The sequence below is a fragment of the Thyridium curvatum genome (assembly GCF_004353045.1).
Source record: "Thyridium curvatum strain D216 chromosome Unknown NODE_85_length_178865_cov_78.098177, whole genome shotgun sequence".
Taxonomy (NCBI): domain Eukaryota; kingdom Fungi; phylum Ascomycota; class Sordariomycetes; order Thyridiales; family Thyridiaceae; genus Thyridium; species Thyridium curvatum.
In genome coordinates, this window is record NW_022156840.1 from 26,337 (window position 1) to 38,383 (window position 12,047).

Sequence of the window (12,047 nt, forward strand, 5' to 3'; positions counted from 1 at the left end):
TTGGTACTCCTTGAACGAGCATGCGTGCTCTGACGCTGTCAAGGGGAGGAATTCTGCGTGTGAATTCGAGCCACTTGATATTTCTTTTTTCAGCCTTGACACTGGATTCAAAGGTGCCTGGATCCGAGACGATATATCAGTGGTTTTATATGATTAGAGTAGAGTTAAGAATGAATGCCCTTTGTGTTTTAATTTGGTTGTTAGCTTTGCAATTTGTATTCGACAAACACTACAAGATATTCCTACGTCTTGTAAGAAAGAGATCTTCCTCGAGTGACGAAGTACGTCCAAGAATGGCAACGAATCGAATAAGTTGTCACCATACCTCGTTGGGTCATCCCATCACCACGAGGTCCAACGTATCCGTACATTATTGGTTCAGTTGCGTCGGGGATTGACGGGGAGAAATTGACACGGGCTCAACTATGATCCGGGGTTCGGCCGTTGATCTGGGGGGGGACTCACGGCGGCGCCACCTCCACACGGAAAGGCCGCTTTTTCTTGTCGCGGGCTGGTCTCCCCGGCCGCATTCAACCTCTGCAACAGAGGCACACCCTTTGCCTAATGCAGCACCTGGTGTGAGGTTCCCCCGGGACCACAACTGAGGACCGAACCAGACAGAGAGGTCGATCCCTCAGCTCGAGGCAACGCTGGAGCCAGGTCTTGATTACAATTCCGGAATATGGGATATGTGCAATCCCCGGGGAGTTCCTGAGGGAAGCGGATAAATCAGCCGAATCGAACAAGGAGAAAGTCCGTGTTCCCCAAGATTGAGCACCCAATGAGCCTCGATGGATCATCCTGTCACATCGGCCACCAGTCTCATCCATCCCTCCCCCTCCCCGCAAAAATGAGAAGCCCACCCCGCCGTCTCCCTTGCGAAGGCCTGGGGGAAACCGCTACTACACCCCCGTCGGCAATTGCAGTGTGGGTTTACAAGACTGCACCTAGGAGTGTGATGGAATTGCCGACGGAGCACTGCGGAGCTTTTGTATCGAGCAGACCGGCCTGGAGACGTACGTTCATCGACAAGTATAAGAGGGGGGGGGGGGGGGGGGGGGGGGGGTGCTATCTATATCACGACCTCCCCTTCACCCCCCTCCCTTCTCGAGAAAGGGTTGTCTTGTCTTTCTGTATCATAACTAGCCAAATTATAAACTGCATATTCTTTCTTTTGAAACGAACCGGGTTGTCGGGTCCCTCTTCACAAGAACGTGCTTTGCGCTTCTCACTACCTTTGACCCTTATCGTCACAACCCTCTTCTTTTCCACAACGGTGTCGTTGCCCTGACCTCACTCACCACCATCAAGATGGCCGAGTTCAAGACGTTCAGGGTCAAGGAGTTGCACCCGACCTTCGCCGCCGAGATCGAGGGCGTCAACTGGGACAACCTGACCGAGGAAGGACTCGACGAGATCAAGGCCGCCATGGCCAAGGTACGAACGCCAACGGCTTTTTCCTTTCTTCGCTATATGCTAGATGCTATGCTGGGATTCAGTGATGCTGATGATATATATAAATACACAAAAACACAAAATACATAATGGATGCCAGCTAACCAACCCCCTCTACAGTACGGCGTCTGCGTCTTCCGCAAGACGGGCCTCACCGACGACGCGCACGTCAAGTTCTCGTACCGCCTCGGCGACCTCGACACCATCACGCGCTACCTCGCCGCGGGCCGCAAGCTGCGCTACGACCACGTCGAGCTCTTCGACGCGGGCAACCTCGACCAGGACAACAACATCGTGGCCCCGGACTCGCCGCGGGCGCACCAGAACCGCGGCAACGGCCTCTTCCACGTCGACTCGTCCTTCAACCCGCGCCGCGCGTCCTACTCGCTGCTGCGCGCCGTCGAGATCCCGCCCCCCGAGGCGGGCGGCAACACCGACTTTGCCGACTCGCGCGCCGCCTTCGACGCGCTGCCCGCGGACCTGCGGCGCGAGCTGCTCGAGAAGAACTACGTCGGCGCGCACAGCATGGCCGCCTCGCGCAAGAAGGGCAGCCCGGACTTCTTCCGGGACGTGGACCCCGGCGCGGGCCCCATGAGCTACCACCGCGTCTGCCAGCGGCACGAGCCCTCGGGCCGCATGAACCTGTACGTCGGGGCGCACCTGCACCACATCGAGGGGCTCGGCCGCGGCGAGTCGGACGCGCTGATCGCGCGGCTCAACGAGCACGTCGCGCGCGAGGGGAACCGCGCCAGCGTGGCGTGGACGTCGCCCGGCGACATGGTCATCTGGGACAACCGGTGCGTGCTGCACCGGGCCGGGCCGGGCGACTTTGAGGGCAGGTACAAGCGCGACCTGCGGAGGACGACGGTGCACGACGACAGCCCCACGGCGTGGGGGCTCAACCGCGAGGGCACGGCCATGCCCGGCGGCGGGGCGTGGCAGGCGGCTATGGACAAGGGGCGTGCGAAGCAGGCGGGCGGTGCTGCTGCTTCGTCGGCGCCGGCTATCAAGGCGTGAAACGTCTTGGGGGGGGGGATGCCTTTTTTTCTTGTGTGTCGGGGGGGCTTGCATTGATGCAGCGCAGGATGTGTGTGTGTGGCGGGTTTCAACAACAGCATGCTATATGCTCCTGCGCAGGCTTCTGTATGAGTTGTAGATGTCCAGATATCCCTCGTGTGTGCCCGATAGGTGGTGTTTCCCTTTTCAACAATGGGACTATGCCTCTGTCGGCGGCACGCTGCTGTAAATTGGTCCACGCAAAAAAAAAAAAGGAGACTGTTGTGTCGGAATAGCTAAGCCTTCTTCACCTCCTTGCGCCCTTTCCCTGTCGTTCTGTGTATGTGAGACAATCGCGCGTTGCTGTTCTGTTGTTGTGCCATATGGAGTTCTACTATCCCGATTTCACTTGTCAAGACCCCTCGCCTTGATGAACCGGTTGATCTGCTCCCTCGTGTTCTTGTCGTTGTACTGCTCGTGGCACTCGTAAAAGGCAATGAGCTCCTGCGTGCAGTCGACCATGGCCTCGACGTCGACGTTGCTCTCCGCCAGCCAGATGGCGAAGCGCTGCACCTTACTGCGGCTGTCCTTGGCGCTGCCGTCGCCCGTCGGCGAGCTCAGCGACTGCGACCCCGTGGGCGTGGTCGAGCCCGACCCTCCTCCGTTGCCACCACCACCGCCGCCGCCCAAGATGCCGCCGCCCTGGAGGGCTGCTCTGGCCTGGGCCTGCGCGAGCGCCGCGCTGGCTGCCGAGAGGCCCATGCTGCCTTGGCTGCCGCTGTTGCCGCCTCCCTGGGCCCCGCTGCTGCCGCCGGGAACGCCCGGGCGGAGGACGAGGGCCAGGAGGATGGCCGTGAGGGCGACGGTGTGCGGGGGGTAGAGCAGGGGCAGGTCGGTCATGTAGTGGTCGTTGATGACGGACCAGGCCAGCGAGATCTCGTCCTGGGACAGGGAGAGGTCGCCCTGCAGGGCGCCGAGGGTGCGGTAGGGCGAGTGGATGATGAGGTGGGAGCTCATCTCGGAGATGAGGAAGAACTCGCACTCGCCGAGCTTGGAGGTGTCGAGGCAGTGGAACTCTGGTTGTTGAGAGGCTTGTCAGCTCTTTGCACCACTCAAGGGGGAAGGTAAAAGGTGAATCAGAAAGTCACATACCAGGCCATAACGATCTAGCTTCTCCTATAACCAGTCGAATATGCTGTGGCGTCTCCTCCATCTTACAGGCCAGATACAGTGCCGTGGCCATGAGAAGATATGGATTCGTCCGCCGGATCTCGACCTTGGTGTAGAACCGCTTCATGTAGACCTGGGCCGTGGCCGTTGGCTGCTGCCGGACACCAAGACGTTTGGCGAGCCTGTTGATCTCTAGAGAGGGGGGATTGGAACATGTAAGCAGCCTGCACACAAGCCAAGACAGGTAACGGCACAAGCTCCATTCTGAGAGAAGCAACACTTACGCTGGTTGAACCAGATGTTGAGATGTCTCAGCTGGGGCAGCGGGAACATCTGCACGAGGCTCGGGTCATCGTCCTCGAGTTTCTGGCGCATCGAGGCCAGCTGCGTCTTTGTGAATTGCCAGTGGCGCCGCTGCGTCGAGTCCCAGTAGTTGGCGGCCATGTTGACAGCCTGGGCTCAAGAGCACGTTTGAGCATGACAACCAGGAAAGGGACACTCTTAAGGGGGGTGTCTCGTCGTGCGACTGGGCACCCTGTTCATCTGATGGTGTCGCGTGGGCCTGCGGGCGGTCAGTTGCAGTTATTCTGGGAGTTGCAGTTACTCAGAGCCCGCCCAGCAGCCCCGCCCGCGCTTTAGCCTCGCCTAGCAGCCTGTCTCAGCGCCTCACCCACCCAGCTACCTTAGTTACTCCGTAGAGATTGCAGTGTTGCACCCCCAGTGAGCCTTCTGATTGAATTGAATTAGTGCCGTGGGTAACGTGCCTAATCGGCCACCGCTGATTAGCGGTTCGGATGGCCCAGACGGCATTTCAAGGCTTTCCAGGTTATTGCAATTGACACAAAGGGATGCTACATTAACTAGCAAGGGTGGGGCGTGATTTTTTGGAGCCATATCATCATAGTCCCGAACTCTTGTCCACCTTTTCCCAAGCTCCTCCTCACGTCCCGCTCGGCAGCTCCCGGCCTTTATAGAAAAATCCTCAAAGCTGCGCGCCGCCCACCCCCCAGACTGCCTCGACAGCACCAATTTCCGCAGCTGCCCAAGATCCTCGTCTCTCTACGATGCCGCACTCATAGCGACCGGCTTCTCAATCGACCAGTCACGGCACAGGACGGGACTCGTCGACTCTATTTCGCGCGTTCCCCTTGCGATGATAGGTGACCATGGGGATCACGCAAGTGGTCAAGGGGCTCGAACTGGGGATGGAGGAGTCGCAGAACCAGCGAGATAAGCGGGTAGAGGAGCTGTGGAGGAAGCTCGATCCCCATGCGACCGGAGAGCTCGACCTCAAGGGTTTACAGACCGGACTGAAGAAGATGGATCACCGTGAGCTCAGCCTTGGATCACCTTTTGCAACCTGGCCATGCGTCGCCAGAACACCACTCGCTGACCTGGGGGCACTCTAGCCATGAAAAATGCCGACGACCTGCTCAAGGACATCATCAAGGCTGTCGACACGAATGGCGACGGCAAGATCCAATATGAGGGCGAGTAGAGCCGTGGCTGTGTTAGTGATGGTCCGGACCTCAAGCTAACGCTCTGAGCCCGATTAGAATTCAGGGTGTTTGTTGAGACCGCTGAGAAGCAGCTACTCCTGCTCTTCCGGTCTATAGACACAGACAAGGACGGGCGACTGGACAAGAAAGAGCTGTGCAAAGCTTTCCAGAAGGCCGGTATGACCGTGCCCTCTCGACGACTGAGCGGCTTCTTTGACGAGATCGATATGAACCGTGACGGCTTCATCAGCTTTGATGAGTGGCGGTAAGTCCACCCCGACAACCTGCTCATCTGCTTACTGTCCTTGGTTCACACACACACATTCAATTCCTGTCCCGGTTTCTTCTTTGTGGGCGAGGGACACATTGAAGTCCAACAACATTGTCTTTTAGTCTGCCATAATTGCACTTCAAAGTTTGCATCGCTGATCATCCGAGGTGAAAGTGATTTCCTGCTCTTCACACCCGCCGTCCACGATAGTGACTCGCCCCTGGAGGCTGCACTGTCTTTCTACTCATCCATCGTCACCCTCGGACCGGAGGGTGATTCTATGGTCAGCGAGGAAACCCTTGAAGGTCTAGGTACGACTGGCTTTCTTCTTCAAGCCCTATTTGGTTCCATATTGAAGCTTGCCCAACCTCCCACTCCACCTCCTGAGCAAGTACCTCGACAGACTTCCCCACCGTCGCGGAAGACTTCGAGGTCCGGACCTCAGCCCACTGAATCCTACGCATCCTTCGACCAAGCGCCTGCAGAGGCAGTTTCACAATCAGCAGGAGCCAAGCCAGACATGGCATCTAGGGCCTTTGCGCACAACACCACCGGCCAAGCTGGCAGCTCAGCCGTCGTCGAGGCTGCCGAGAAGGCCATTTCGGGCCTGCGTGCCCACCTCGGCGAGGAACAGAGCCTGGAGGAGCAGGCCTCATCTTCTCATTCCGTCCTCTCCCAAAAGGCATGTGAGACGAAGAAAACCAAACTGACCCAGTACCTGCCTGAACCAGGTTATTTCCTCGCTGGAGCTGTTGCCGGTGGTGTCTCGCGTACTGCAACCGCCCCCCTCGACCGGCTGAAGGTGTATCTGCTGGTCAACACAAAGACTAGCGGCGAGGCCACGGTGAGCGCGGCCAAGTCGGGCAAGCCCATCTCGGCGCTGAAGCGGGCTACCCACCCGATCGGCGAGGCGATAGCCAGCCTCTACAGGTCGGGTGGGCTCCGCACATTCTTTGCGGGTAGGTGGCGCAGTGCAGTACTGTCTGTCCTTGGCAGAGCTTGTTGCAAAATGCTGACAGGCTTGACTAGGCAATGGCTTGAATGTGGTCAAGATCATGCCCGAGACGGCGATCAAAGTGAGTCTCGATGTCCCTCCTGTCATGTTCATTGAGTGAGCTGGATAGGACTAGGGACTGACAACTAGTAGTTTGGTTCATACGAAGCAGCGAAACGGACTCTCGCGACCTTTGAAGGCCACGGAGACTCCACTCAGATCCAATCGACGTCCAAGTTCATCGCCGGAGGCCTGGCTGGTATGACTGCCCAGTTCTGCGTGTATCCTTTGGACACTTTGAAGTTTCGCCTGCAATGCGAGACAGTCGAGGGAGGACTCAGGGGCAATGCGCTCTTGTTGCAGACAGCCAAGAAGATGTACGCTAGCGGCGGCATTCCGGCCTGCTACAGAGGCGTCACCATGGGCCTTATCGGCATGTTCCCGTACAGCGCTATCGACATGGGCACGTTTGAGCTGCTCAAGAAGACTTTAACATCGTACAAGTCTCGATACTACGGCATTCACGAGGAGGATGCCGCCCCGGGCAACTTTGCGACCGGAATCATCGGCGCTACGTCTGGCGCTTTCGGCGCGACCGTGGTCTACCCGCTGAACGTGCTCCGAACCCGACTCCAGACTCAAGGCACGGTCATGCACCCGCCGACCTACACTGGCATATGGGACGTTGCGCACAAGACTATCCGCAACGAGGGAGTCCGTGGACTGTACAAGGGTTTGACGCCCAACATCTTGAAGGTGGCTCCGGCGTTGAGCATCACCTGGATTGTATATGAGAACTCTAAGAGGGTTCTGGGCCTGCACTGAGCGGGCGCCGTTGTTGTGGTGGATATGGCATTTGGGGCTCCCCCCCCCCCCCCCCCCCTATTGTGGCTCAGAATTTAGAGCGAGCAAAGCGGCATCATGATGAAGCATCTACCGGCGTTTGTTTTATAAAGAGAGGGAGATATCTCGACACCCTGACACAGGTTTGTTGTAGAGAAAGGGGGCACATACTCGATTTCTATACGGCGTTTTCAAGGAAAGAGGATATCCGACCAGGGCGATACCAACGGAAGCACGAGGATCCTTTTTGTAGAGCAGGCGGCTTTGTAACTGTAGCTCAAGAACTGCGATGATATATGTTGATTGTCTCGAGAGCAGCTTAATGGAATCCGTTCGACCATGAGAGGGACAGGTCCCGATATTGATGACGTCTCCCCAGGACCTGCACACCTGCACTTATCGCGACGGACACCAAGTGCGCAATCGTCATCCAGCACGCGTTCCACATGCCAGACCTGCAGGTCGTCGCCATGGGACTCGTAATCTCTGGTGCAAGTGTTTCCTGCTAGGTACGCTGCCCACCCCGCTCCATGCAGCAGAGCCTTGTAAGTCAGACCAGCTTCCTAATGTGGTCTAAGTAGCCTCTGTTCTGTGCCGCATGTTCTTTGGGGATCGGCCAGCCCGCCCAATGAACTGAGCCCTCGACCTCCTCCCTGCCGCCCGACTGCCTGGACAAGCTTCGCCATCAGCTCCTCATTCCGGCTGAAATCTTCGATCCGTCGCCTCTCTCTCACACCTGTGTGCTATCGGTGCGATCGCCGGCCGTGCTGACGCGGGGAGGTGACCCCGCAGGTCCATGTCCCATTGCATGATTCTGTGACTCTTGTTGATTGTGCGAGCGAGCCCTATCAGTCAACTTGCCCTTTGAAGGATTGACCGTCGTCCCATCTCCGTTGTGCGGCGACCATCTTTTCTTCTGGATCGTCCTTCCTAAACTTGCAATTGTGATTCCTATCTCTTTTCGTACCGAGCTTCATCATCGTTCCTAACTTTGTTGCCCGTAGTCGTGTACAATTCCTCTAAAGGGCTTGTGTGCTCAATCTAATACCCTTGTCGAGAACCGAGGGAAGAGACGGTGCTGAAACACGCATCCAAAACGCAAACAACTTTCTGATATGCAGATCTGGCGATAGTTTCATCAGCAAGCCCCCCCCGCCAAGACCTATCTTCAAACAAAAAACGAGAGGGGCGTGGTACTTTAAACGCCACGCCATGCCGTACAGCGACAACATGTACTCGTACCCGGCCGACGACGACGACGCCTCGGACGCCGTCGTCGAGCCAGGCACCTACGACAATGACAACGAGGGTCATGACGAGGACACAACCCACCTGTCTCCCACCGATGGGTACTTCCGCGCGTCGTCTGAAACGGCGACGTCTGGTACCTGGGACAGCGAGGCTTACCGGCCCTCGGACCATGTACCGTCGTCTCCCTCGAGGGACGTCGACGCCGGCTTCGCTGGGTACACGCCCCATGTACCCGACGTCTGGGTGCAAGACCCATCCCTGGTACGGCAGCAAGAAGGCGGCGGCTCCTCCACGGCCGCCGATAAGGCCAGGGAGGCGGAGGAGGAGAGATCTGCCAATGCACCGTCAGGAGCTTTAAATAGCTCTACTACCTCAGGGAGCACCCCGGCACGATCTGCTACCGGCTTCTACCACGGACGGCATCAGCACCTACAGCAACAGCTCCCCTCCGCCGCCCGAGATAACCTCGCGCTGGCGTACGACTCTCCTACAGCTACATATAACACGTCACCCCCGAGCAGCCGCTACGCCCCGAGCTCGAGGGCGGACACAGGTGGTCACTCGCAGTACACGCCGTCCACGTCGAGCAGCGGGCGGTTCTATCCCCATCATCACTACCACCACCATCATCATCAGCATAGTAACAGCGGCGCCAGCAGCGTAGGCGCAGGGAGCTCCTCCGGCCGCGCCTTCTCCGAGCGATCTTCTCTGCTCCCGTCCGAGGCGCCGCCGGCTTACACGCCCAGCGCGACGACGACGGCCAGCAACAGCGGCGACCCGCCTACGTCGCCGACGGCACGGGCCGCGGGCAGCACGCACGCATATAGCACATTCCTGAGGTCGCCTGCCATGGGGAGGAGGGACGAGGCGCGCGGCCTGCTGGCCGGCCACCCGCCCGAGAGCATGGGCGGGGACCCCGATGACGTCTCTGGGGGTGACGTGGAGATGGCGTGGAGGGAGAGGGTGCGGAGGCGCGTGCCCTTTGTCAATGGGAGGAACTGCCGTATGGTTGGGCTGGCGCTGGTGTTGCTGCTCATGACGGTCGGGTTCTTGGTTAGTACGATTCAGGGGGTGAGGCATGATAAGGTGAGCCGGGTGTTCCTTTTATTTCAAGAGTCGTCTCGTTCACTTTGTCGTGACTGTTTTTTTTTGTTTTTTTTGTGCCTTCACTTACCCGAGGGACACCACCTCCGGCAAATCAGAAGATGACGACGAATGCTGACTTTGAGAAGCAGACTGTGCCAGGCGTCCCCAACGATAGGGTCACCAGGCCGCCCAGCGACGGCCCGGTGTCCAGTCCAGACGCTCCTCCTTCCGGGAACTACCCGGCCTTCGACGGCGGGCTGGACCTCTTCAAGAGCTGCACGGCGGCCAAATACGAATACCCGCTGAAGCAGTTCGGCGTCGACTTCTCGTCCACGCGGGACCTGAGGATCGAGCAAAAGATCGACGAGACCGACGACCACGGCACCCGGACGCGCTACATCCGGACGAGCGGCGACGTGGTGTTCCGCAGGACCACGACGGCCAGCAGCGACCCGTCCATCACGCTCGAGATGGTGTCGAGCAGCGACGCCATCGTGGTGGGGATCGACTACTCGGAGGACCGGCAGGCGCTCGTCATCACGACGCCGCGCGCCGTCGCCTGGGACGACACGGACCGCGAGTGGCCCTGCCTCAACGTCCGGGTCACGGTCTGGGTGCCCGGGGACGGCGGCGGCAGCAGCCTCAACAGGCTCCAGGTCGACGTGGTGCACCTGGGCGTCAAGCTGCTGGACAACCTCGCGCTGCGGGTCGGCGACTACACGCGCCTGGGGACCACGGTGGGGCCCGTGGCGGCGGCCGTGTCGGGCTCGGAGGACGAGGAGCGGCTCGCGCGCAGCGGGCCGCCGGCGTCCTTCGCGTTCGACTCGCGCTTCATCGAGGTCAAGACCACGTCGGCGCGCATCTACGGCTCCTGGCCGCTGTACGACTACCTCGTGCTCGAGAGCATGTCGGGCAACGTCCGGGCCGGGGTCGTGCCGAAGCCGGCGCTCGCGGAGAGGCCGCTGCCGGCCAAGCTGCGCGTCAAGACCGTCTCGGGCAACGCCGAGGTCTGGGAGCCCGTGGGCCGCGCGGCCGAGGTCCTGGCGGAGCGGCGGCGGCAGGAGCGCAGCGGGCGCATGGTCGCGGTGGACGCGAGGCCCGAGGACGTGATCCCGCCGCGGGACTACGCGGTCGAGGTCAGCTCGACGTCGGGGGACATGTCGGGCGCGCTGGCGTTTGGCGGCGCGGGCGGCGCGGGCGGCGCGACGTTCCACTCGACCTCGGGCAAGCTGAGCGTGGACCTGCTGCCCGTGCTCCCCGCCGCGCTGGCCCAGCAGCAGCTGCGGGGCCAGCGCAAGCAGGTCGGGCTCGAGACGTCGACGACGAGCGGCAACGCGGCGGTGCGGGTGCTGGAGCCGCTGTGGACGGGCGAGGATGGCGACGGCAACGCGGCGTTTGTGCCCGGGCCGGTGCCCATCGGCGACCGGGATCCCTACGATGTCCTCCGGCCGGAGGAGGAGGAGGAGGAGGCGGCTGCGGCCAAGGCGGCGCTGCGCGTGCTGCAGGCGCGGCACACGAGCACGTCGGCCAACCTGGTGGTGCGGTACCCCAAGTCGTGGGAGGGGTGGATCACGGGCCAGTCGATGAGCGGGACGATCACGCTGCGCGGGGAGGGGATCACGGTGGTGCGGGAGGGCAAGGACTGGCCCGGGGTGTACAAGAAGGTGGTGGCGCGCAAGGGGAGCGTGGGCGAGGGCGAGGCCTCGTCCGTGGAGGTCAAGAGCACGAGTGGGGATTTGACTGTTGCGATTGGGACGGAGTGATGCTGACACTGATGAGAGGAGAGGAGGAGAGCAACACGCATTCATTCATTCGTTCATTCGTTCATCTGGGAGGGAGGAGTTCTTGTGGAGTTTTTACGTCGTTTTGTGGGTTGGATGGATGGACAATCATTGAGCAATCATCGAGGGGGTTTGGTTGACTTGTGCTCTGGTGTTTTGCTTCTTTTTTCGTAGGCAACAGAGATACACACACACACACATCTGGGTAGCAATACTCTTTTTTCGAGAGAACACATTGGTAGTTATTTGAAGATATCACTAGATGATGAAAGGGCTGATCATGGTGTCTGGCTAATGCCGCTGATCTTGTGTGTTCTCGTTCTAGCGCTGTACCAGACGAGAGAGTCCAGGTGAGAGACAGCCATCCACACACCAACAATGACATGATGCAGGGCTCTCTTCCCTGGCACACACTACAGCAGCAGGAGGAGCAAAAGGCGGGGAAAGCTACGGGGGTGTGGCTGTCTTCGACGCTCTGCATCATGCCTCTGCCATGTGCTCTTCTAGCCTGATCCTTGTCTCGCTCTGCCCGCTAGGCCCGTGTCTGAGCCCAGTTCACGCCAGTCTACAATAGTCTGGCCTGGCCAGCCTGGAACTGTGCGCCGCTTTTCCGTTGAGGTACTTGTAGTTACCTTGAGAATGGGGGACGCACTGGGGCGAAGAATGCAGTGTCAGACCGCCGCCAACTTGGCTGTCCTCTT

General features: G+C 59.5%; 4 protein-coding genes across 4 annotated transcripts; 3 read left to right on the plus strand and 1 right to left on the minus strand.

The window, feature by feature from the left end:
* Nucleotides 1-1,311: 1,311 nt before the first annotated feature.
* Nucleotides 1,312-2,472, plus strand: E0L32_010482 (uncharacterized protein; the record flags this gene model as incomplete). Its single annotated transcript, XM_031133105.1, has 2 exons — nucleotides 1,312-1,437; nucleotides 1,576-2,472. The coding sequence occupies 2 exons, from the start codon at nucleotides 1,312-1,314 to the stop codon at nucleotides 2,470-2,472; spliced, it is 1,023 nt and encodes a 340-aa protein (XP_030989506.1).
* Nucleotides 2,473-2,856: 384 nt separating this feature from the next.
* E0L32_010483 (uncharacterized protein) lies at nucleotides 2,857-4,065 on the minus strand (the record flags this gene model as incomplete). The annotated part of the gene is made up of 3 exons (XM_031133106.1): nucleotides 2,857-3,527; nucleotides 3,604-3,813; nucleotides 3,906-4,065. 3 exons carry the CDS (start codon nucleotides 4,063-4,065, stop codon nucleotides 2,857-2,859), a joined length of 1,041 nt encoding a protein of 346 aa, XP_030989507.1.
* A 722-nt stretch (nucleotides 4,066-4,787) lies between these two features.
* On the plus strand, nucleotides 4,788-7,210 carry E0L32_010484 (uncharacterized protein; the record flags this gene model as incomplete). The annotated part of the gene is made up of 5 exons (XM_031133108.1): nucleotides 4,788-4,950; nucleotides 5,178-5,385; nucleotides 5,566-6,350; nucleotides 6,421-6,467; nucleotides 6,539-7,210. 5 exons carry the CDS (start codon nucleotides 4,788-4,790, stop codon nucleotides 7,208-7,210), a joined length of 1,875 nt encoding a protein of 624 aa, XP_030989508.1.
* A 1,248-nt stretch (nucleotides 7,211-8,458) lies between these two features.
* Nucleotides 8,459-11,328, plus strand: E0L32_010485 (uncharacterized protein; the record flags this gene model as incomplete). Its single annotated transcript, XM_031133109.1, has 2 exons — nucleotides 8,459-9,532; nucleotides 9,715-11,328. The coding sequence occupies 2 exons, from the start codon at nucleotides 8,459-8,461 to the stop codon at nucleotides 11,326-11,328; spliced, it is 2,688 nt and encodes an 895-aa protein (XP_030989509.1).
* Nucleotides 11,329-12,047: the final 719 nt, after the last annotated feature.